The following is a 24,972-nucleotide window of genomic DNA, read 5'->3' as shown; positions in this document are numbered from 1 at the left end:
TTCCTGATACACATCATGCGATACAGCAGAATTTGGAGTTCAAGAAACTGAATTAACTCCAAGTCTGGGATATACTTGATAAGTATATGAATTGAACGGAAATCAATTATTATTCCGTCATTTTAAAAGTTAACGCATTCAGTTTCTCATCCAAAACTGATTGCTCTGTCTTAAAGATTCTCGGCAGACATCTTGGAAAATTGTGAATAAAAATGTCACGAAAGTGCAAACAGTTTTCAATCGCGATATCAGACAACAGCATGCTTGAATCTGTTTGGGTATTTCTTCAGCGGTTCCACAGCAACTTTGTAATCTGAGACCAAATCGACACGTGTCAAAGCTGGCTCGAAAAAATCCGAATTTGGCGGACAGAAGTCGCGATGTTTTCTCGACTGAAATTCTTACTAATAGAACCATCCGTACAGCTAATGTGAAAAAAAACAATAATCGTCAAAAAGTAAAGGATCTCAAACTCTGAATGAACTGCATGATATATCAGTCATAATATACCAACTTTTCATCGGCAAGAAGCTTCTGTGCAATTTGTGTCCTGAATCGTACGAGTTTCGTCAATTGAAATGGGAAAAGCTTGCGCAACGAGCTGTGGAATTCTTGGTTAAGGCAGATCTTTTCGTGAGCTTTGCACTGCTTCCACAAATACGGATTGAAAAGTAAAAGCCCACAGTTTCTTTCTGGCATAGCACAGGTATGCACCTAAAATTCGGGATTGGCATTGTTAATCATGACGTTGTTCTGTTGATAATGTGTACGTAAATTGTATTGACTGCGTAAGTGATTGAGATATTACGTTACCTAACTAATTTATCATATCCTGATTCTTGAGTTGGTCTCCGATCTCACGGCAATTCGCGTGCCAAATGAATTGATAAGTGACGTCAATGTCGTGTCTTCACGTATCGGAATCTTGTCAAGAATAATGATTTCTATGAATTGTTTTCGACGTAGAAAAGATGTTAGTGATAATTGATCCACGTACTTTCGAATAAGACGAACCCCAATGAAATTCAATCATAGGCTTTCGGGGCATACATCCCCAAATCCATAGAGGAGTCATTTAATTTTTCATAGCCAAGGGAGGATCTTAAATTCTAGCGACATCGAAAGCGATCAGCGGTTCATAGTTGTAATAATTTGCCGGATGCGCGTTGAGAAGTTCCACGATTATAGTTCTGATTGGTATCCCGTTTTTTTCGATCACCAAATCTTTCAGTTTACTGCAAGTCGATACACCTTCTCCATAAATTCAATATCTTGTTCGCTGTAGCAGAGTCCGAAAACTTTTCCTTTAACGCAGAATGTATCGAGTGAAAATCGTGAGAAACGTGTAGAAAAAAAAGAAAAAAACAATCTTCTCACCCGGCACTAATATTATATTTTCTATCTGGGAATGAATAGTCCTTCGTCTCTTCAACGATCAATTCCCTCGTCAGTTTTGGTATTTTTCAGCAATAATTGTATGCACAAACGTAAATCAGATAGAAAAATACAAAATCAGATGCAACAATTAGTTTCACTGAAAAGTTGAAAATGAAACAGCTAATAAATCGCGTTTTCCATACCTGTGAGATTACAAGGATCGAGACAAAAAAAAAATTTCCGAGCTAGTCATTTCATATCTTGAATTGTTTTTCAAAATGATAAAGAAATCTTCTATTTCAGTGAAATTACCGTGTCTACTATTTGATTACAGGTATGGATAATTCAACTAAACGATTAAATGAAATTGAGAAAGTGTTTTGAGAATAATTCATTATACCTTTTATACAAAACTACTATTTAAGCAAAAATATTCGATGCTGAATAAGTAAAATTAATTTCATTCAAGATGTTCGTATGATAGATCAAGTTTAAATACAAACTCAAGATGGCTGCTGCTGGAAATGTTCGTAATTTCTCATCTGCATGAAACCGATTTTCATTTCTCGTCAGCGACACTGAGAGAAATTTTATTTCGTCACATTTACCAGAAAATCATTGTGAAATGGTTATTCTTTCAATAGCTCAAGAATTTATTGTTCGGTAATTTTGTAGCTTCATATAGTATTTAAAGTTCACAGTCGTCATTACGATATTACAATTATAATAAATTTGCAAAAGGACATGTATATTTGCAAATCGATAAAAATATTAAACATATCGAAAAATTGTAATTCTTCGCAGAACAATATAAGAAATGATAACTGAACAAATTATAGTCGGATGCTGATGAAATGCAATCGATCGAATCTACTAGATTTTTATCGATCTTGATGCGATCAAAATAAAACATCAAGATCCAAGCTCTTATATATGGCTCCAAGAATTTCTATTTTTGTATTTGTAAATAGATTTTTTGCAGCTTAGGAATACCATCAACAAAAAGCTTCGCATTTCTGGTAACCAATTATTTCAGTCGACAGTAAACCGATTCATATTCGAGCTCTTTGTCTGAACTAATTACTCACCTTCTGTTCTGACTGTTGGGGAACATGAACTGTTGGTTCTGTTTTACCCACCGAATGGCCTTCATAATTCTCATTGAGAGTTGAATACAATGTAAAACGAAATACCAAATGCCTATCAAACCGTAGAAAATTGCACGGTTGTTCGTGTCAACGCACCGATGATAGGACAGACTGTAAACTGTACAAGAATTATCAGTGAGTCGTGTCGAGTTTTATTACTATTCGGAAGACTATTTATGCACGATGTTTCTAGCCGATAATACGGGTTGCAAATAATCCTAACTACACGTCGTTTTTTTTTTTAGATGCGGGGATTGAAAAATCGTACAGTTCAGAAAATTTGAATGATCGAATAATTCTGATACGAAACACGAGGTGACATTTCCAAATTTTCAATTACTCGAAAATAAACCACCTTCCAAGATTTACTCTTCAGTACAACCGACAGCCAATATACATGGAAAATATTCATCAGAGTATTTTATTGCATCTGATCTCGGACTTTACATTTTTTTTTCAAACGGACGTACTGTTCGTTCTCTGCCCTTGGCTGTTATCATGATACACGTAAACAGGTATTAAAGTTGCACTTTCCATTGCTCCATGACGTGTTATTGTCACATTCATATTACCAGTAATTAGTAATATTAGTTTTACAGACGTGAGTGAAATCCTTAGGAGGTGAACGTTGAGCTGAAGATGTCCGATGAAAGAGTGACAGCGATGGTAACATCGAAACTTCAACTGCGTCCGATTTTATATCGGTGAGCAAGAAAGGAAAGAATAGATACCAGGGGGTTCATTGTGTAATTTCACTTTTCACATTTTCCAGCATCCAAGCATTCTGATTGGTTGACTAAACTTTGCAAACATTTGAGAATGCTTAAATGGTGGGAAATGTGAAAACTAAAATTACATAATTGACCCCCAGAAGTTGAACATTGAAGGGACGAAAGGAGTGAATCTTTTCTAAAAAAATTTAAAAAAAAAATATCAAGATCGAGAAAACCTACTCATGTACCCATGCTCTATTAATCTGATTGAAATCAGTTCAACAGTTTTGGAGATATGGAAAACCAAAGTTAGAGTAAAATGAAAAATATTCTTCTTCTTTTACTCTTACTCACTCGAATTACGAATTACGAATTACTCTTCGCCTCCACCCCTTGACAGAATGCAGTTTGGGATCTTGGTATTCGATAAACGGCAATACGCATCAAGTTTGAATTCAAAACAGGGGTTCATGCCATCAAAATCTCGCCTTCTACACCCAGAAAAATACTTAAGTCAAGGCAGCAAAATTGTTTCGTTGGCAATTTTTGGTCGTCGCAACGAAAAATATATTCCAGCATAACTCTTCATTTTGTTGACACAATGAATGGACACAGATTTGTTTTCTCAATCCTACTATATCATTTTGTTATTTATATTTAGTGTTTTCAACAAAATGGCTTTTTCATGAAGTGCGAATGGAATTATTGTTGTACGGTCAGCCAAATGTTTTGACGGGTGACTACTATAACCTGCGCGCAAACATTGCGCACTCGTGAAAATTCAAATCCACCGTCCGCACCAAATTTTCTGTGTATCGGCAACCAAATGTTTTGGTTGTCAGTACTGTAACCTGCGCGTGAACGTTGCGCAGTGATACGAATTCCTAAACCGTCACGGAGCACGCCGCATATTTAGTGTATTTGTCACGTACGAGTTCAACGTCAAAGGTTCTCAAACACGCAGAACAAGAACGAGAAGTGCAAAAATGTTGATTATAACTTTGAGTGAGGAAAATTCAGACGGACGATAAAACTAGTTTCATTTTACGAGAGTGGAGTGGAACCAATTCTTTGCGATTATAAAGGAATTCACACACAGGTTTTTTGTAATTCTGCGTAGTTCAGGGTCTACCAAATCTTGCGCAATATTGACAGAAATAACGGATAGCCAAAATTAGCAAGAGCAATATACCATCCACTCTACAATGCCGACCGAGAAAGTAAGGTGCAACAGTTCTTTATCAGATTCTGAGGGTTCAGGAACAACTTCTGAACACGTGGCATGAATGGATGTCATATGTTTTCCTGACTTATATCCTAATGCCAAAGATGGCCAACATGGGGATCGTGCGGTATACCCACGGAAATATGACTTCAAAAAATGCAGGCTAATGTCTAATCATCTCGAATTTAGGTTGAATCAGCAGTATCTTTTTTATTTGTTGCATCATTCAAACACATTGCAACTGTAAGGTAGCGTTTTCCAAAGTCTATTGGTTCGGATTTCCTACACCTGTGACAGGTCTTGTCGGATAAATAAATACCAGAAAGTGGTCGAGCAGTTTCCGAACTTGTCAGAGTGTAAAAAGAATGGTTTGCAATGCGTGTGATTATTGCAGGGATGATAAGTTTTTAATCTTCCGCGATATTCGAAAAGGGAAGTGCACGTATTCGTGAGTGTTTATTTTATCTACTTGGAAAAGCCCTCGAGAGTAAGATACCTGTGACGGCAATAAAAGTAAAATGAAAAATGTAGATGTGGAAGTTGAAGAACCTTCCGAATTTATATAAATACCATATCATGTAACCAATTGCAATAAGATAAGAGTTTACAAAACTGTTCAACACTTCGTTACGCAGTACTACAAGTTGTTGTAAGTAAAATGCGTTCATCACCATTTGAAATATATTTCCACTCGTGATCCCTGTGAATCCCATCTTATAGAAATTGGACGGCGTTGAAATTTTTGAAAATCTCTGCGAGTGAGTAAAAAAAATTCGTTACAATTTTAATACGTAGTTTGTAACAGGGTTGAATTCCTTTTGATGAGAAGCGTTCATTACCGGAACGTAACCCCAGTATTTCATTGCAGTGGTGCAGGATTCTTGTATTTCTTCTACTTCTTCAAATGTTAACTCCGTTCTCCAATGAAACGGAGCAGTTTTTGAATCTCGAAATGTACTCCATACTTCCTTATTGGTTTTTGTATGAGTATCGAGAAATTTTTTCGTTTCCGGATGAAAAAAGAGTCCGTAAAACTTGTAAAGTTCTTCGGCCTGTTTGTACGGATCCAGGGAAAGTTCTTCGTATCGTATCACCCTGTGAAATGTGATGTCATATCATGGTCAAACATATCCAGAGAACACAGCAAGAGCTTATTTATCACAGCTATGTTATCACTAAATATCAGGAGAACGATTTTAAGAATCGCGATTTTCCAAATCAAATACAAATTTTCGTGTCCGTTTAAGACATTCGATGTGCAACCATTAATGAGCAATGATTGATAGCTTATTCAGCTTCTTGTTTTGATACTCAAGGACGACAGTATTGCACTATATGCATCTACTGATACAGGCATGTTTTCGTACGGCTATCATTCTCTGTTTTTACAAAAAAAAAAGCATTGCGATAAAAATAACAGCATACATGAATCGAGTTGGGTATTTCTTCAGCAGTTCAACAGCAACTTTGTAATCTGAGACAAGATCCGCGCACGTCAAAGCTGGATCGGAACAATCAGGACTTGGTGGACAAAAGGCACGATGTTTTCTCGACTGAAGAATCCCTCGAGGATCTCTCACCAACAGCACTATGCGTACGGCTAATCTGAAAAACGGCGACCACCACAAATTGAAGCGAAGGATGTCAGAGTTTGAATAAACTGCATAATATACCAGTGATAATCCACCAACTTTTCATCCGCGAGAAGCTCCTGTGCGATTCGTAACCTCATTCGTACAAGTTTCATCGATTGGAATGGAAAGAGCTTGCACATCGAGCTGAGAAATTTGTGGTCATAGCAGACCCCTTTGTGACGTTCACACTGCTTCCACAAATTCGTATTGTGATTAAAAACCCACGGATGTGGTTTTCCGTAGTCGATATATTCACCTGAAATATAATATCGAAGTCAACAATATGGATTGGATGCTGTCGGAGACTGGAGTAATCAGTGAGTAATTGTCAAGTGTTGTTACTGCAACCTTTTGCAGATAGTGTGTCAGATAAATTGAATAGCATCTCGTCAGGGTGCGTGTTCTGCAAACTCTACATGGTCTACCGGATAATCAATTCATTTGATGTCATACTACAACATTTTCAATAAGGATAGTTTATTTTCTAATGTCCTTGGATCGAATTGCGCGTCAAGACTTCGGAGAGCATTTTACATCCCTTGTCTTCATACTGGATCCAAGGACATAATTCTAGCATGAGTATTCTCTCCTTATCGATTGTCCAGGTCCATGTTATTTTATCAACCATAGAATCGCTGACTCCTAACAGGATTGATTAAATAACTTTCTCTCCAACGATCCTTTGTCCGAAGGACTCGGAACTCACGCTCCCAGCAATTACGATAACCATTTCCGTGAATTTGTAACGACCAAAATGTCTGTTTTCAAAAACAAACGCTTCGGATTGAACGTGCAAGTATTTTCACAGTCGGCATAACCTACGGATTGAGCATTCAGCTGTGTTAAGACTTTCCGTACGAAGTCTCTTGACACAGATGCAGTTGTTTGCTCAACAAGTTGAATACTACCGTGTCGACATTTCTTTACAGTTCGCGTAATTTCAAGGAGATCTCCAATTAAACAAAAATATTCCACGCAACATTGCCTTATTCATATATCATGTGAAGTATTGTAAATTTAGTGAAATTTTTAACTAGTTTAAATTCTTTTGTAACCGATTTGTAAAAAACCACATTTTTGACACTACGAAAAGATGAACATGGATCATGAATAATGATATACCGCTGATTTCATTTCGTTAATAAGTAACGAACATCCGATGTCAGGAATGAAGTGTAACATTTGCTCGCTAAACCGGTTGAATTTATTCCCTGGTCCATCTGTGAAAAGATATATTTCCCAGGAATTATCAATTACGATTTCTTTTTGCTTTCAAATTTCAGAAACACTACAATAAGCGATCGAGTTTTCCAGCAGATTATTACAGAACCGATTTCGCACGGACGCCGGTAGTCAAAATTGCTGTCCATTGATGCGATTCGCATGGTTCATCCCATAAGTAACTGCTCGTTGTGTAAAAGCAGTTGCGATACCAAAAATTGCTGTACAAATTATTGTAGGGTTCGGCGAATGTCGGTGCTTAACGTGAATTCAAATCACCTAGATCTTCGTATTCGCAGTTGAGCAAATCCTTGACCCACTTCAAAGCCTTCGAAGACAAGGGAGGACCTCGGACTCGAACGATGTCCAAAGGCAGCAGCGGTTCATAGTGATAATAATTTGCCGGATTTGCGTTAAGAATATCGCCGAAAAATGTGCTTCCGCTTCGCCACGTTGTTACAATTATACTTCTGATCGGTGTTCCTTTCTTTTCCATCACCAAATCCTCAAGTTTGCTGCAACGTAATATTACTTTTCTACAAATTAAAAATCTTGAGAAGATTTGGAAACTTTTGAATGACAGAATGCAGTGAGTGAAAAAAATGGAAAAATTCAGTCGTTAAAAACAACTTCCTTACCTGGCACTGATATTGTATTTTCCATTGGGATATTCATAGTTCTTCATGTCTTCGATGATTAATTCTCTCTGCATATTAAGGATTTTTTCGATATCCTTTGATGCAGAATCATGTTCTTTCTTATCAGCTGTTGTATTCTGAAATAATAATGTGCGGCGCTTGGAAAAAACATAAGAACAACTGTTCACGGTAAGTCTGAAAATAAAACAATCAGTTTGGAAGATACTGTATTCTTCTACAGCGGTATTGTCTTTCCAATAGCAATACGCTATTTCTGTTTATTGATTTTAGCTTAACAAAATGACCTATTAAAAAAAAAAAAAAAAAAAACTTCACAACGATGCCGATAATAATGTTTGTTTTTGCCCTTTTTTTCTCATCTCCAAGGAAACAAGTCAACAGAACCATTTTATCAGATTCAAATGCATCCGAACAACGATAATTGTCGTACTGAGAGAATATCTTGAAAGTTAAAACTCGGTCACCGCCGACTCGGCATCACTCACGTTCTTCGTCTGTTTTTCGCAGGCTGGCCGTAAAAAAAAAAAAAAATAACAAATTCGCATTTCACGAACCGATGAACAAAAAGAAATCGAAAAATGGCCTGAAAGCTTATCACATTAGGTGTGATCACCCATAAAAATTTCGATGGAATCAAAAACTCAAATTATTATTCATGGACGATTTGAGTGATGCCGAGTCGGCGGTCACCGAGTGTTAACTTTCATGATATTCTCTCAGTATAATCACCATCTATTTTACGCCTATTTTTATTGAATCTAAATCATACATGATTTTCACTTCAACGGAAGGCTTCATAATTATGGCGAATGGTTTATTTTAGATATTTTCATTGCTGCTGAATACCTATTGGATATTTGAACAGGTGATCACTGAGCACGCGGGAACGAATAACTTATTCCGTGAACTTCAACTAGCAAGCAGTACTGCCGAAAACGTTGAAAATAATCTAATCAATAGAGAATAAAATTTATACGATTATGAGGAAAACCTTTCGTTTAACTAATTACTAGATACGTTGGTGATATAAAGAATAATGTAAAAATAAGATTCATAAATTCAACACTATCAACTGTTTGGAAACAGTTGGAACAAGAAAAAATCCCACATTTATTTTCGTTCGACAGTTACTTTTTTGGGAGAAAAATTAACGCTCAGGAATTCAACAACAGACAATAATAATTCGTTAGCATTACATGGTTAATAATTACGAAATATTGCTTGCAAAATATCTTAAAGTTGATACTCGTAATAATTGATACATATACCCATACTTCCGGATTGTAAAATTCTGTGGGTGTATTTTATGTAACTGATAGAATGACGTTTGGTAACAAGAAAGCTGATACTTAATTAATTCGCGTTTAGGATTTCTGACCTAACTTACATTTTCCTTCGACTCGTGAAAAGCTGCCGACGGCTGCACTTCGTGCTTTGAGGGGCTGCCGTATTCCCCATTGAAGAACAAAAGCACCGAGAGTAAACATCCTGTTACCAACAAGCCGAAAAAGTTTCTTTTCTTTGACATCATCCTGTGGTTCAGTCCAACATCGGTCGTGCTTATCGAATTTCTTAACAAGTTGATTTCGGATGTTGTTTTTTTCTTTCTTGCGATTACGTTATACGGTGCGAAAAAGAAAATCGAACCGTTGGAAAAACACGTGACACGGAAGCTCCGAATTTCCGATCATTCGATCATTTAATATGTACCCTAATCACGTATTTTTTTTTCTTGTAAATATCCCCGTATCGATTTATCTAAATCATTGTGTTTTGGATTTTGAATTTTTTTTCCCTCTTATGATGAGTTTTTTTTTCCTGTTCGGAATCAAACACTTCCAGACGCAATTGCGGTTTTTTTTTTTTTGGTCAGAAAATTGCACAGCGAGTCAAGTTTCGCGGGAACAAATTTTACACAACATGTAGCGCGAAAATCTTCACATCAACTCCGTGAGAATACAGTGCACAATTTAATTCGGTGGTGAATTGATTATCAGTGATAAATTTTGTTGGAAAATAATACTCGCGGTTCGCAACCGTACTAAGTTGACAATATGACCTGATACTTTTGCTCACGCTTAACTACTATAATTGTACGCTGAGGCAAAGAAGTCACTCATAACGATAATTCGAATCTTTACAGGTGGAGGGGACCATGTCAGTGTTCGTTCGACGCGGGGCTGCGAGACGCTGCTTTAATCCGTATCTGCAAGCGCACTTGAAAGAATCATTTCCTCTAATTGCAGTAGCCAGAAAGAAATAAACGTACTGAAGCAGAACCGTCGGTACGAAACTTTTCAAGAAAACCAATTGCTTGAATTTTTTTTTCTAGCCTTTTCTTTTGCTTCCAAGTTACAAATGTAACCCGTTGTAATTCTATCAAATCTGTATAATGTATAATTTGATTAGATTGTACAAATTTAAATTCACGGCTGTGACAAAATTCAACACGTTTTGCACAATTCAATTTTCATCAATACATGTTTCTGTTTAAAAACTAAAACGATTCGAATTGACGTTAGTACGTGAATAGCGTTAGCATCTTTATCATTCAATATTGAAGGTAATTGTTCCAAATCTGGTTTCGTTTCGACGTTTGAAATGTAATTCTTTTGAATTAAATATTGACGACTTGATTATGAATACTTACAATATCTGTCAATCGATTGTTTCATTGTTACCATAAACGTTGAGTATTAGAATTTCGTCTCTTTCTTGATACACATCAAGCGATACAGCAGAATTTGGAGTTCAAGAAACTATATTAACTCCAAGTCTGGGATATACTTGATAAGTATATGAATTGAACGGAAATCAATTATTGTTCAGTCATTTTGGAAGTTGACGCATTCAGTTTCTCATCCAAAACTTATTGCTCTGTCTTAAAGATTCTCGGCAGACATCTTGGAAAATTGTGAATAAAAATGTCACGAAAGTGCAAACAGTTTTCAAACTTGCCTAACGGTTATTGCGCGATGAATTGGGTTTGCAATATTCGGTCCACTATGTGCGATTATTGCAGGAACGACAAATTATGAATGTTTAGTACTTTGCATATTTTTTGCCAAGTGATGTTAAGCGTTTTGATCTTGCTTTGCAATTTCTCAACTCTTGGCGATGCGTCGAATTACATGAATTACAGGCACAGAGAGTCATTGTTTGATGTTTCGATGACACAAACAAACCATCGGCTGTATTCGAACATCGGAGTAACAAATTGACAAAACGTTCAGCCTACCGAACCGACCAATTCCCTCTGGATTTCATTGTTACGTAATGATGTTTGATATTTACGGTTCAGCTGCACAAAGTTTGGATCGATCGATGTTTCTGGTCGAGTACAATAACTATGACAGTTACGTGTCCATGCGAGGGCGAACATTGTTCATAATCGTGAGTCAGATTCGACAAGCAGAAGGGGGGGGATTGATTACAGCGAGATACTCTTGAAACAGGTGTCTGCGTCACGTTTTCATTGTCTATGTCAGATGGATAATGCAGATGGATTCGGGTTATATGTGATAGACGTCACCGTGATCAACGTTATCAGGGTTAGCATAACGAGAGCATGATGGGAGATTACGTTTGGGGTCTGATACGCAAAAGTTCATACGAAAGTAGAAGAAGTACGAAAAATATTAATTTGTAAACTTTGTCTATCAATTCTTTTACACTTGTGGTTTATTATTGCTTGTTGTTTTTGAATAAAAGTGATTTGAATGTGAAACTAAGTTTGTTTAATTTTTATTTACAATAAATGTTTGAGAAAATAGTTAATTTTTCTTAAAATCCAAAGTATCGTTCTCGTTTCTACAAAAACAAAATTTTTCTGTTAAAAATATTTTTTCATCTATCAGTTAGACAGAAGATATTCAAAATTGACATGGAGAACCCAGACTCAAAATTCGTGTTGACCGGTGTTATCATTCTTCACGTAAACAGGTATTAAATTTACACTTTTCATTTTTCGGTTGGATATCAGCGGAAACATAAATCAGAATAAGTTTCACCTTCGACGAAGTTACAACGACGTTTAAAGTACGCGTTCATGTTTTTAATGAACTTGGGGCGATCGGCGACGAATTTCACTGACAATGAGATATTATTTGATTCGAAAGTTCGATACTGATAATTTTTATACATGTTCGTTTGTTGAAAAACCATTTATATACATACCCGTAGTTCCAGTTCACAAATTTCGTTGCTGTATTTGATATAACTGATCGAATTATGCTCAATAATGAGTTTTTTTTTTATAGCTACTGTGACGTGCATTTCCGGCGAGTCCGGAAAAAATGTTTCACGGCTTGGATTGGATCGGGAGATTCGAACTCGGGATCTTCCGCTTTGCGGACAACTGTTTGTACCACTGAGCTACTCTAACTCTGAGCTACTGCGACTAATTGTAAGTCAAAATGCCACGTCACGGTACATAACTAATTAATTGATTGATTCGCGGTCAGATTTCTGACCGAACTTACGTTTTCCAAGGGCCGCTGAAGATTGCATTTCGTACATTGAAGGGCTCTTGTATTTCCCGTAGAGGGATAAAACACCGAGACAAACCTTCCTGGTTTCAACAAACCGAGCAAGCTTGTTTTCTTCAACCTTATCCAATGGCTCAGTCGAACATCGTTGTTTGTCTTTCTTATTATTGTTGTATTATACGGTGGAAGAAAGAAAATCGAATCGTTGGATTTCCGATCATTGGATCATTTAATATGTACCCAAATCACGTAATTTTATTATTTATTTCAACTATCTATACATACAATACGTTATATAAACGATTGTGTAGGTTGTGTAAGAAATTGTGCGGCGTTTGACATGAGATTTTTTTTTTACGATGATTTTTTTCTTTTTGCAATTAAATATTTCGCGACGTAATGGTGGTTCGTTTTTCTTCTATTTTTCTTTTAATGAAATTGCATAGTAAGTCAAGTTTCACGCGATCCAATTTCACGCAATATGAAAATGTTTAGATCAACTCCTCGAGAATGCAGTTCAAAATTTAACTCGATTGTGAATTGACTATCAATTGATGAGGTTGTTTTTTTAGAACAATATTCACAGTTCTTAACCGTGCCAAGTTGATAACATTGGTCTAAAACTCGGATGGCAATGCCAATAAATGGGTTTTCGGAACAAAACGAAGTAATCCAACTGTGGAAAATTAGAAGGGTAGAAGAAAAATATATACCGGGAGTCTTGGGTGAAAATGTAGACTCCGAGCCACGCGTAAACCGACATTTCATTTCTGTCGAATCTGTATACAGTATAATTTCCTATCTATTCACCCCTGTGAAGGTAATTTGATTAGGTTGTAAAAATTTAAATTCACAGCTGTGATGAAATTGAGTCTGTCTTGCTTGAGCCAATTTCCATTCATATTCGTTTTTGTTCAAATATCGAAACCATGCAAATCGATATAAATACGTGAATAGCTTTGGCGAATAGAAATGATATGCACTTGTACAATTCGTTGCGAATAATATACGTTCCTCAGCGTGCGGCATATTCTTCCATTCTTACAATTATAACAAAAAGTCTGTCACAGGTTTGAATTCCGTCTGATGAGTGGCGTTCATTGCTGGAACGTAACCCCAGTATTTCATAGCAGTTACACAAGATTCTTGTATTTCTTCTACTTCCTCGAATTTCAATTCTGTTCTCCAATGAAACGGAGCTGCTGCTGAATCTCGAAAAGTACTCGACACTCCACCCTTGCTGGCTTTGGTATGAGTATCAAGAAATTTTTTCGTTTCCGGATGAAAAAAGAGTCCGTAAAACTTATAAAGTTCTTCGACATACTTGTACGGATCCAGGGAAAGATCTTCGTATCGTATCACTCTGCGAAACATAACGTTACTTTATCACCAAACTCACCTATAGAACACAGCTAGAGACAAGTCATCGCAGTATAATTTCACGAAATATCGAAAGAATGATAAAACGATTCGCAGTTTCGTCAATCATGTACAAATTTTGGCGTCCGTTTATGAGATTCGATGAGTATCAATTGGTGAGCGGTTATTGCAAGCTTGTTCAACGCCGTGTTTCGATACTCCAATACGATAGTATTACACTGGATGCATGTGTGGACTGAGACGTATTTTTGTACAGTTACCATTCTGCGTTTAAAAAAAAAAAAAAAAAAATCGTTGCAATACAAGGAAACAGCATACTTGAATCTAGTTGGGTATTTCTTCAGCAGTTCAACAGCAACTTTGTAATCTGAGACAAGATCCGCGCACGTCAAAGCTGGATCGGAACAATCAGGACTTGGTGGACAAAAGTCACGATGTTTTCTCGACTGAAGAATCCCTCGAGGATCTCTCACCAACAGCACTATGCGTACGGCTAATCTGAAAAACGGTGACCACCACAAATTGAAGCGAAGGATGTCAGAGTTTGAATGAACTGCATAATATACCAGTGATAATCCACCAACTTTTCATCCGCAAGAAGCTCCTGTGCGATTCGTAACCTCATTCGTACAAGTTTCATCGATTGGAATGGAAAGAGCTTGCACATCGAGCTGAGAAATTTGTGGTCATAGCAGACCCCTTTGTGATGTCCACACTGCTTCCACAAATTCGTATTGTGATTAAAAACCCACGGATGTGGTTTTCCGTAGTCGATATATTCACCTGAAATATAATATCGAAGTCAACAATATGGATTGGATGCTGTCGGAGACTGGAGTAATCAGTGAGTAATTGTCAAGTGTTGTTACTGCAACCTTTTGCAGATAGTGTGTCAGATAAATTGAATAGCATCTCGTCAGGGTGATGCGTGTTCTGCAAACTCTACATGGTCTACCGGATAATCAATTCATTTGATGTCATACTACAACATTTTCAATAAGGATAGTTTATTTTCTAATGTCCTTGGATCGAATTGCGCGTCAAGACTTCGGAGAGCATTTTACATCCCTTGTCTTCACACTGGATCCAAGGACATAATTCTAGCATGAGTATTCTCTCCTTATCGATTGTCCAGGTCCATGTTATTTTATCAACCATAGAATCGCTGACTCCTAACAGGATTGATTGAATAACTTTTCCTCCAACGATCCTTTGTCCGAAGGACTCGGAACTCACGCTCCCAGCAATTACGATAACCATTTCCGTGAATTTGTAACGACCAAAATGTCTGTTTTCAAAAACAAACGCTTCGGATTGAACGTGCAAGTATTTTCACAGTCGGCATAACCTACGGATTGAGCATTCAGCTGTGTTAAGACTTTCCGTACGAAGTCTCTTGACACAGATGCAGTTGTTTGCTCAACAAGTAAAATACTACCGTGTCGACATTTCTTTACAGTTCGCGTAATTTCAAGGAGATCTCCAATTAAACAAAAATATTCTACGCAACATTGCCTTATTCATATATCATGTGAGGTATTGTAAATTTAGTGAAATTTTTAATTAGTTTAAATTCTTTTGTAACCGATTTGTAAAAAACCACATTTTTGACACTACGAAAAGATGAACATGGATCATGAATAATGATATACCGCTGATTTCATTTCGTTAATAAGTAACGAACATCCGATGTCAGGAATGAAGTGTAACATTTGCTCGCTAAACCGGTTGAATTTATTCCCTGGTGCATCTGTGAAAAGATATATTTCCCAGGAATTATCAATCGCGATTTCTTTTGGCTTTCAAATTTCAGAAACACCACAATAAGCGATCGAGTTTTCCAGCAGATTATTACAGAACCGATTTCGCACGGACGCCGGTAGTCAAAATTGCTGTCCATTGATGCGATTCGCATGGTTCATCCCATAATTAACTGCTCGTTGTGTAAAAGCAGTTGCGATACCAAAAATTGCCGTACAAATTATTGTAGGGTTCGGCGAATGTCGGTGCTTAACGTGAATTCAAATCACCTAGGTCTTCGTATTCGCAGTTGAGCAAATCCTTGACCCACTTCAAAGCCTTCGAAGACAAGGGAGGACCTCGGACTTGAACGATGTCGAAAGCCAGCAGCGGTTCATAGTGGTAATAATTTGCCGGATTTGCGTTAAGAATATCGCCGAAAAATGTGCTTCCGCTTCGCCACGTTGTTACAATTATACTTCTGATCGGTGTTCCTTTCTTTTCCATCACCAAATCCTCAAGTTTGCTGCAACGTAATATTACTTTTCTACAAATTAAAAATCTTCAGAAGATTTGGAAACTTTTGAATGACAGAATGCAGTGAGTGAAAAAAATGGAAAAATTCAGTCGTTAAAAACAACTTCCTTACCTGGCACTGATATTGTATTTTCCATTGGGATATTCATAGTTCTTCATGTCTTCGATGATTAATTCTCTCTGCATATTAAGGATTTTTTCGATATCCTTTGATGCAGAATCATGTTCTTTCTTATCAGCTGTGGTATTCTGAAATAATAATGTGCGGCGCTTGGAAAAAACATAAGAACAACTGTTCACGGTAAGTCTGAAAATAAAACAATCAGTTTGGAAGATACTGTATTCTTCTACAGCGGTATTGTCTTTCCAATAGCAATACGCTATTCCTGTTTATTGATTTTAACTTAACAAAATGACCTATTAAAAAAAAAAAAAAAAAAAAAACTTCACAACGATGCCAATAATAATGTTTGTTTTTGCCCTTTTTTTCTCATCTCCAAGGAAACAAGTCAACAGAACCATTTTATCAGATTCAAATGCATCCGAACAACGATAATTGACGTACTGAGAGAATATCTTGAAAGTTAAAACTCGGTCACCGCCGACTCGGCATCACTCACGTTCTTCGTCTGTTTTTCGCAGGCTGGCCATAAAAAAAAAAAAAAAATAACAAATTCGCATTTCACGATCCGACGAACAAAAAGAAATCGAAAAATGTCCTTAAAGCTTATCACATTAGGTGTGATGACCAATAAAAATTTCGATGGAATCAAAAACTCAAATTATTATTCATGGACGATTTGAGTGATGCCGAGTCAGCGGTCACCGAGTGTTAACTTTCATGATATTCTCTTATTATAATCGCCATTTATTTTACGCCCATTTTTATTGAATCTAAATTATACGCGATTTTTACTTCAACGGAAGGCTTCATAATTATGGCGAATGGTTTATTTTAGATATTTTCATTGCTGCTGAATACCTATTGGACATTTGAACAGGTGATCACTGAGCACGCGGGAACGAATAACTTATTCCGTGAACTTCAACTAGCAAGCAGTATGGCCGAAAACGTTGAAAATAATCTAATCAATGGAGAATGAAATTCATACGATTATGAGGAAAACCTTTCGTTTAAACCTTTCGTAATTACTAGATACGTTGGTGATATAAAGAATAATGTAAAAATAAGATTCATAAATTCAACACTATCAACCGTTTGGAAACAGTTGGAACAAGAAAAAATCCCACATTTATTTTCGTTCGACAGTTACTTTTTTGGGAGAAAAATTAACGCTCAGGAATTCAACAACAGACAAAATCAGTGAAAAATTGATCGTAATTCGTTAGCATTATATGGTTAATAATCACGAAATATTGCTTGCAAAATATCTTAAAGTTGATACTCGTATTAATTGATACATATACCCATACTTCCGGATTGTAAAATTCTGTGGGTGTATTTTATGTAACTGATAGAATGACGTTTGGTAACAAGAAAGCTGATACTTAATTAATTCGCGTTTAGGATTTCTGACCTAACTTACATTTTCCTTCGACTCGTGAAAAGCTGCCGACGGCTGCACTTCGTGCTTTGAGGGGCTGCCGTATTCCCCATTGAAGAACAAAAGCACCGAGAGTAAACATCCTGTTACCAACAAGCCGAAAAAGTTTGTTTTCTTTGACATCATCCTGTGGTTCAGTCCAACATCGGTCGTGCTTATCGAATTTCTTAACAAGTTGATTTGGGATGTTGTTTTTTCTTTCTTGCGATTTCGTTATACGGTGTGAAAAAGAAAATCGAACCGTTGGAAAAACACGTGACACGGAAGCTCCGAATTTCCGATCATTCGATCATTTAATATGTACCCTAATCACGTATTTTTTTTTTCTTGTAAATATCCCCGTATCGATTTACCTAAAACATTGTGTTTTGGATTTTAAATTTTTTTTCCCTCTTATGATGAGTTTTTTTTTCCTGTTCGGAATCAAACACTTCCAGACGCAATTGCGGTTTTTTTTTTTTTGGTCAGAAAATTGCACAGCGAGTCAAGTTTCGCGGGAACAAATTTTACACAACATGTAGCGCGAAAATCTTCACATCAACTCCGTGAGAATACAGTGCACAATTTAATTCGGTGGTGAATTGATTATCAGTGATAAATTTTGTTGGAAAATAATACTCGCGGTTCGCAACCGTGCTAAGTTGACAATATGACCTGATACTTTTGCTCACGCTTAACTACTATAATTGTACGCTGAGGCAAAGAAGTCACTCATAACGATAATTCGAATCTTTAAAGGTGGAGGGGACCACGTCAGTGTTCGTTCGACGCGGGGCTGCGACTCGCTGCTGCCGACCGTATCTGCAAGCGCACTTGAAACAATCATTTCCTCTAATTGCAGTAGCCAGAAAGAAATAAACGTACTGAAGCAGAACCGTCGGTACGAAACTTTTCAAGAAAACCAATTGCTTCAATTTTTTTTTCTAGCCTTTTCTTTTGCTTCCAAGTTACAAATGTAACCCGTTGTAATTCTATCAAATCTGTATAATGTATAATTTGATTAGATTGTACAAATTTAAATTCACGGCTGTGACAAAATTCAACACGTTTTGCACAATTCAATTTTTATCAATACATGTTTCTGTTTAAAAACTAAAACGATTCGAATTGACGTTAGTACGTGAATAGCGTTAGCATCTTTATCATTCAATATAGAAGGTAATTGTTCCAAATCTGGTTTCGTTTCGACGTTTGAAATGTAATTCTTTTGAATTAAATATTGACGACTTGATTATGAATACTTACAATATCTGTCAATCCATTCTTTCATTGTTACCATAAACGGTGGGTATTAGAATTTCGTCTCTTTCTTGATACACATCATGCGATACAGCAGAATTTGGAGTTCAAGAAACTAAATTAACTCCAAGTCTGGGATATACTTGATAAGTATATGAATTAAACGGAAATCAATTATTGTTCAGTCATTTTGGAAGTTGACGCATTCAGTTTCTCATCCAAAACTTATTGCTCTGTCTTAAAGATTCTCGGCAGACATCTTGGAAAATTGTGAATAAAAATGTTACGAAAGTGCAAACAGTTTTCAAACTTGCTCAACGATCATTGCGCAATGAATTGGGTTTGCAATATTCGGTCCACTATGTGCGATTATTGCAGGAACGACAAATTATGAATGTTTAGTACTTTGCATATTTTTTGCCAAGTGATGTTAAGCGTTTTGATCTTGCTTTCCAATTTCTCAACTCTTGGCGATGCGTCGAATTACATGAATTACAGGCACAAAGAGTCGTTGTTTGATGTTTCGATGACACAAACAAACCATCGGCTGTATTCGAACATCGGAGTAACAGATTGACAAAACGTTCAGCCTACCGAACCGACCAATTCCCTCTGGATTTCATTGTTACGTAATGATGTTTGATATTTACGGTTTAGCTGCACAAAGTTTGGATCGATCGATGTTTCTGGTCGAGTACAATAACTATGACAGTTACGTGTCCATGCGAGGGCGAACATTGTTCATAATCGTGAGTCAGATTCGACAAGCAGAGGGGGGGAAAATTGATTACAGCGAGATACTCTTGAAACAGGTGTCTGCGTCACGTTTTTATTGACTATGTCAGATGGATAATTCAGATGGATTCGGGATGAAAATATCGAACGACCGCACAATAGATCAACAATAAGCCTTGAAATATGGAGTTTCAAATGACCCAAAACATAATTCGAGGAATTTCACAGTACGGAAAGCCGAAGTATAATTTTCAAATTTGGAAAATTCAATCTTTAGAAATTGACGAAAACATAGAACCGACATAATTTCGCTCTAATTCTTTCTACATGGGAAGTTCACGCGTTTTTTGTCCAAACGCGGTTTCATTATCTTAGAAAACACCACGAATAAATGAATACCTGAAAGCGTTCGAGCAGTTTCCAAACTTGCCAAAGAGTAAAGAAACAGGCTTGTAATGTATGTGATTATCGCGGAACGAGAAACTTTCAATTATCTGTGAAATTCGAAAAGGTAAGTACATGTATCTGTGAGTATTGATTCTATTTGCTTGGAAAACCCCTCGAAAATAAGATATCTGTAACGTCGATGACTTTGGATGCGACAGACAGTTGTACAAGTTGAACGAATTTTTGAGTTCATATATTAATATCATGATGTCGTGTTGCCTGAATTGCAATAAGATGAGCAGTTACAAAACTGTACATTGTATGATTGAATGCATTTATCGCCGTTTGGAATATTTTTTCACTCGCGATCCCCGTCTTATAGAAATTTAACCGCGTCGACATTTTCAAAAGTCTTTTTTGCTAATCACAATCATACAAAAAAAATACAATTATAACTCTAGTACGTAGCTTGTGACAGGGTTGAATTCCTTCTGATGAGTAGCGTTCATTGCTGGAACGTAACCCCAGTATTTCATAGCAGTCGCGCAGGATTCTTGTATTTCTTCTACTTCTCCGAATTCCAATTCTGTTTTCCAATGAAACGGAGCTGCTGCTGAATCTCGAAAAGTACTCGACACTCCACCCTTGCTGGCTTTGGTATGAGTATCAAGAAATTTTTTCGTTTCCGGATGAAAAAAGAGTCCGTAAAACTTATAAAGTTCTTCGGCGTGCTTGTACGGATCCAGGGAAAGATCTTCGTATCGTATCACTCTGCGAAACATAACGTTACTTTATCGCCAAACTCACCTATAGAACACAGCTAGAGACAAATCATCGCAGTATATTTACACGAAAGGTCAAAAGAATGATGAAACGATTCGCAGTTTCGTCAATCATGTACAAATTTTGGCGTCCATTTGTGAGATTCGATGAGTATCAATTGGTGAGCGGTTATTGCAAGCTTGTTCAACGCCGTGTTTTGATACTCCAATACGATAGTATTACACTAGATGCATGTGTGGACTGAGACGTATTTTTGTACAGTTACCATTCTGCGTTTACAAAAAAAAAAAAAAATCGTTGCAATACAAGGAAACAGCATACTTGAATCGAGTTGGGTATTTCTTCAGCAGTTCAACAGCAACTTTGTAATCTGAGACAAGATCCGCGCACGTCAAAGCTGGATCCGAACAATCAGGACTTGGTGGACAAAAGTCACGATGTTTTCTCGACTGAAGAATCCCTCGAGGATCTCTCACCAACAGCACCATCCGTATGGCTAATCTGAAAATGGTAATCACCGCAAATTGAAGCGAAGAATGTCAGACTGTGAATGAGCTACGTAATATACAAGTGATAATCCACCAACTTTTCATCCGCAAGAAGCTCCTGTGCGATTCGTAACCTTAGTCGTACAAGTTTCATCGATTGGAATGGGAACAGCCTGCACAATGAGCTGTGGAACTTGGGGTTATAACAGACGTCTCTGTGAGCTTCACACTGCTTCCACAAATACGGATTGTGAATGAAAGCCCACGGACGGTCTCTGCCGTAGTTGACATATTCATCTGAAATTTGGGATCGAAATTAACAATCACTACGGCGTTTTCCTAAAAATGTATACGTAATTTTGTCGGTTGCATACGGAATCGAGAGATTATAATACATTGTTGACTTATCATATCATATCCTAATCCGTAAGTGGGTTTTAATTCTCAGGGAGATTAATGTGTCAAATAAACACTGATCAGTGACATTAATGTTGTGGCTTCATTTATCGAAAGCTTATCAGTATTGATGATTGCTATCAAATAATTCCGAAGAAAAAGAACATTGTGTGAATGAAAATCGATCTAAACAGTTCCGAACAAAAAGAACCCTCATCTCATCGAACCATTACTTTTAAAAGTATAAATTTAATGCATGTGCCTCTCTGCCGTCTTTCCTTCTCCTACTGCTTTGGTAAAATAGTTTTTGTAAGAGTATTTCCACAAATTCAACTCATATTTTCCTTTATTTTGTAACCTGCCAACAACTTCCTCTAAACACTTTCGATTAATCGCGAATTCGTATAAAATCCTCAAATCTGTAGGACGGTTTAATTTTCATCAAATCCTCTCGAACGTCACAATGAATGATTGAGTCTTTCATCAAAATTTCATAGAACTGAAACCTTCGGTGTGATTCGCATGGTTTACGTCATAAAAAACTACTAGACGTTCAAAAACGATCGTGAGACCCGAAAATGTCGTACAAATTATTGTAGATTTCTGCGGTTGTCGGTGCGTAACGTAATTCAGAATTACCCAAATCTTGATAGTCGCAGTTGAGTAGATCCTTGACCCACTTCAAAGCCTTCGCAGCTAAGGGAGGACCTCGAACTTGAACGATATCGAAAGCCAGCAGCGGCTCATAATGATAATAATTTGCCGGATGCGCGTTGAGAATATCGCCCAAAAATGTGCTTCCGCTTCGCCACGTTGTCACGATCAAACTTCTGACCGGCCTTCCATTTTGTTCCATCACCAAATCCTCGAGCTTACTGCAAGGCGAGATGACTTCTTTATTACTTCGAGATCTCAGCTGCTGTAGCAGGATTTGGAAACTTGTAAATGACATAATTCACCAAGTGGAGAATGTAGAAAACGTTTGAATAAAAACAGGATTCTCACCTCGCACTTATGTTATATTTTCCATTGGGATATTGATAGTCCTCCATAGCATTGCTGATCAATTCGGGCTGCTCACTCATGATTTGTTCTATCGTCTTCGATACCGGATCAATTCCTCTCTCCACTGTTGTGATCTGCGGTTTGTCCTCCCATCTTGGGGACTTGAACATTTAAAACTAAAATACTAAAATGTCGGAATGGTTTTTAAATAAAATATCACCGTAAAATTCACGCGAGAAAATAAAAGAAGACTAACGTTTTACCACTTGCTGTTGATGCTAATGCGGGATGTTACAGTAGATTCGCGAATTGTTAAAAGTAGCATGTATGTCATTCATGTAGCATAATATAATTTTAATAGAACCAATCAGTGGTATTATAGGGTGATACTGATAGAGTGAAGTTAAAGAATCGACTAAATTTGTCACAACTTTGGAAAGATTGAAATAAGTAATCGAGATCCAAGCTTTGTATATAATTCCAGTATTTTCTATTTTCATATTTATAAAGAGATTTTTACAGCTTAGGAATAACAGAAATTCATATTCATATTCGAGCTTTTCGCCTGAACTAATTACTCACCTTCTGCTCTGACTGCTGAGGAATAGGAAATGTTGGTTCTGTTTTACGCACCGAATGGCCTTCGTAATTCACATTAAAAGTTGAATACAGTGTAAAAAAAATACCGACGCCTATCAGACCGTAGAAACTTGCACGTTTCGACATTTCGGTCTGCTGCTTTTCGTGCCGTTGCACGGAGAATGGGACAAACTGTAAACTGTACAAGAAATATCAGCGAGTCGTGTCGATTTTCATTACTTTTCAGAAGACTGATAAGGCACGATGTTTTTAACCGATAGAACAGGTTGCGCGAAAACTCATAACTGCACGTTTATTTTTATAAACCGGTGATTAAAACATCGTACAGTTCAGAGAAATTGAATGATAGTCCGAATCGAAATATTTTGGCCCCGGTATAAGCCTCTAGAGTTCTACATTCGGGTAGGGAATAATTAAGATCTAGAGAGGACTATCATGCATTGAAAAGTGATTCTATGCTAGGCCTAAACTTGGCAGATATTTACATTTCTTCAACGCTTAGATTCAAAGATGGCGGTCCTCTGTATTTTCAACCGTAGAATGATGTAGTATAATAATTTGGACCGAAATTATCGCATACAGCAAATATCGATGTAAATAATGCATCCGAGGTCAGTTGTATATAGTACTTTGATTACAACATGATAACGAATAACTTTACAACTACACGACGGGATATCAAATAATAGTCATAGTCAACGATTTGAACATATTTCACTGGGCACGAGAGTGACATTCCCCACATGATCTACAATTCATACCTATTTCTGTAATTTGTGTTTAAAATCCACCGATTCCTTTACTAACTACACCGGAGCTCATTAGTAATGAGTATTTCTCCGTATTCAAACCGAAACAATGTACGCGGCAGTCTGTATTGCTCTACTCATGGGTAGCTCGACCGGTCAGGTTATACTAATCTGTGGGAGACTCAAACGCGGGAACGATTGCGCCTCGGCGCCCCTAGCGGCAGACGCGCAAGTTACTCAGGATGAAGTCTGAATCCCGAAATCAAACTTGTTAATCGAACACTCCGCAATACATGAGGACCTCAATGCTGTAAGTAGGCTTTTACGTAAGACGATTAGGACACGTAGCACTAAAATACGTTATTGTAGGGTATCGAAGATCATGGGTATGTATAAATTTCAAGCAGGTAAGTCTCTCAAGGTTCTCAATAAGACTAATGGCTAAAAAGGATTTGATAAGACTTTACTTATTGTTAGTACCGTAGGGCAAAACTTTCGGCTCGGAAGAATAGTTTGATTCGAAGCATTAGGTGAAATTTAAAAATTTTCAATTACTTTAAAAAAAATGACGTACTAAGTTTCATTATTTAATACAAACGATTGTCAATATACATGAAATAAGACTTATCAGAGTATTTTATTGCATTTTATCACGAATGATGTAATTTTTTACAACGGACAATATTCCAACTGACCAGGAATTGGCACGTGAACTGGAATTAAGAAAATCACAAGCATAATAATTGTGAATTATTAACGGGATGCAAAAGTTACCGGCTTGCTAAATGTTCACTTTTCACTTTGTTGTTATTATTCAACTGAAAAAGTATATTCTTCTACGAGTCTAGCTACGACAGAAGATCACTCCTCGATTTAACGGTATGAAAAAAGTGGATTCTTGTCA

At 37.0% G+C, this 24,972-nt stretch overlaps 3 protein-coding genes across 9 annotated transcripts; all 3 read right to left on the bottom strand.

Moving 5' to 3' along the window:
* Positions 1-4,537: 4,537 nt before the first annotated feature.
* Positions 4,538-10,447, bottom strand: LOC107220032 (carbohydrate sulfotransferase 5-like). Of its 4 annotated transcripts, none has more exons than XM_046740091.1 (7): positions 9,365-10,447; positions 7,957-8,093; positions 7,598-7,854; positions 6,155-6,353; positions 5,889-6,068; positions 5,303-5,558; positions 4,538-5,215 (listed from the first exon to the last, which is right to left on the bottom strand). In XM_046740091.1, the coding sequence occupies exons 1-7, from the start codon at positions 9,506-9,508 to the stop codon at positions 4,925-4,927; spliced, it is 1,464 nt and encodes a 487-aa protein (XP_046596047.1). In that variant the 5' UTR covers positions 9,509-10,447; the 3' UTR covers positions 4,538-4,924. The 4 variants fall into 4 exon arrangements, with proteins under 4 accessions (XP_046596047.1, XP_046596048.1, XP_046596049.1 ...); XM_046740092.1 differs by having other exon boundaries at positions 7,598-7,833; XM_046740093.1 differs by having other exon boundaries at positions 5,084-5,558.
* A 2,265-nt stretch (positions 10,448-12,712) lies between these two features.
* LOC107219770 (carbohydrate sulfotransferase 5) lies at positions 12,713-18,795 on the bottom strand. 2 transcript variants are annotated; one of them, XM_046740600.1, is made up of 6 exons: positions 17,669-18,795; positions 16,234-16,370; positions 15,875-16,131; positions 14,429-14,627; positions 14,163-14,342; positions 12,713-13,827 (listed from the first exon to the last, which is right to left on the bottom strand). In XM_046740600.1, the coding sequence occupies exons 1-6, from the start codon at positions 17,810-17,812 to the stop codon at positions 13,512-13,514; spliced, it is 1,233 nt and encodes a 410-aa protein (XP_046596556.1). In that variant the 5' UTR covers positions 17,813-18,795; the 3' UTR covers positions 12,713-13,511. The 2 variants fall into 2 exon arrangements, with proteins under 2 accessions (XP_046596556.1, XP_046596557.1); XM_046740601.1 differs by having other exon boundaries at positions 15,875-16,110.
* A 930-nt stretch (positions 18,796-19,725) lies between these two features.
* On the bottom strand, positions 19,726-24,212 carry LOC107225954 (carbohydrate sulfotransferase 5). Of its 3 annotated transcripts, none has more exons than XM_015666602.2 (7): positions 24,081-24,212; positions 23,302-23,497; positions 22,720-22,880; positions 22,354-22,589; positions 21,417-21,615; positions 21,152-21,331; positions 19,726-20,818 (listed from the first exon to the last, which is right to left on the bottom strand). In XM_015666602.2, the coding sequence occupies exons 2-7, from the start codon at positions 23,443-23,445 to the stop codon at positions 20,497-20,499; spliced, it is 1,242 nt and encodes a 413-aa protein (XP_015522088.1). In that variant the 5' UTR covers positions 23,446-23,497; positions 24,081-24,212; the 3' UTR covers positions 19,726-20,496. The 3 variants fall into 3 exon arrangements, with proteins under 3 accessions (XP_015522088.1, XP_046595723.1, XP_046595724.1); XM_046739767.1 differs by lacking the exon at positions 24,081-24,212 and adding an exon at positions 23,805-24,056; XM_046739768.1 differs by lacking the exon at positions 24,081-24,212 and having other exon boundaries at positions 22,720-22,895; positions 23,302-23,390.
* Between the last annotated feature and the right edge of the window lie 760 nt (positions 24,213-24,972).

Source organism: Neodiprion lecontei, chromosome 5 (assembly GCF_021901455.1).
Source record: "Neodiprion lecontei isolate iyNeoLeco1 chromosome 5, iyNeoLeco1.1, whole genome shotgun sequence".
Lineage (NCBI taxonomy): Eukaryota > Metazoa > Arthropoda > Insecta > Hymenoptera > Diprionidae > Neodiprion > Neodiprion lecontei.
Note: the sequence above shows the minus strand (reverse complement) of the source record. Positions and strands in the feature narration are given on the sequence as shown.

Coding starts and splice junctions, on each gene's coding strand:
- LOC107225954 (XM_015666602.2), bottom strand. CDS start 23,445: ATGTCGAAACGTGCAAGTTTCTACGGTCTGATAGGCGTCGGTATTTTT. Junction 21,616..22,353: donor CTGCGACTATCAAGATTTGG/GTAATTCTGAAT, acceptor CCCAAATTTCAG/ATGAATATGTCAACTACGGC. Junction 21,332..21,416: donor GAGCTTCTTGCGGATGAAAA/GTTGGTGGATTA, acceptor TACCATTTTCAG/ATTAGCCATACGGATGGTGC.
- LOC107220032 (XM_046740091.1), bottom strand. CDS start 9,508: ATGATGTCAAAGAAAAGAAACTTTTTCGGCTTGTTGGTAACAGGATGT. Junction 6,069..6,154: donor GAGCTTCTCGCGGATGAAAA/GTTGGTGGATTA, acceptor GCCGTTTTTCAG/ATTAGCCGTACGCATAGTGC. Junction 5,559..5,888: donor AAATACCCAACTCGATTCAT/GTATGCTGTTAT, acceptor CACATTTCACAG/GGTGATACGATACGAAGAAC.
- LOC107219770 (XM_046740600.1), bottom strand. CDS start 17,812: ATGATGTCAAAGAAAACAAACTTTTTCGGCTTGTTGGTAACAGGATGT. Junction 16,132..16,233: donor AAATACAATATCAGTGCCAG/GTAAGGAAGTTG, acceptor TTTAATTTGTAG/AAAAGTAATATTACGTTGCA. Junction 14,628..15,874: donor CTGCGAATACGAAGACCTAG/GTGATTTGAATT, acceptor ATTATATTTCAG/GTGAATATATCGACTACGGA.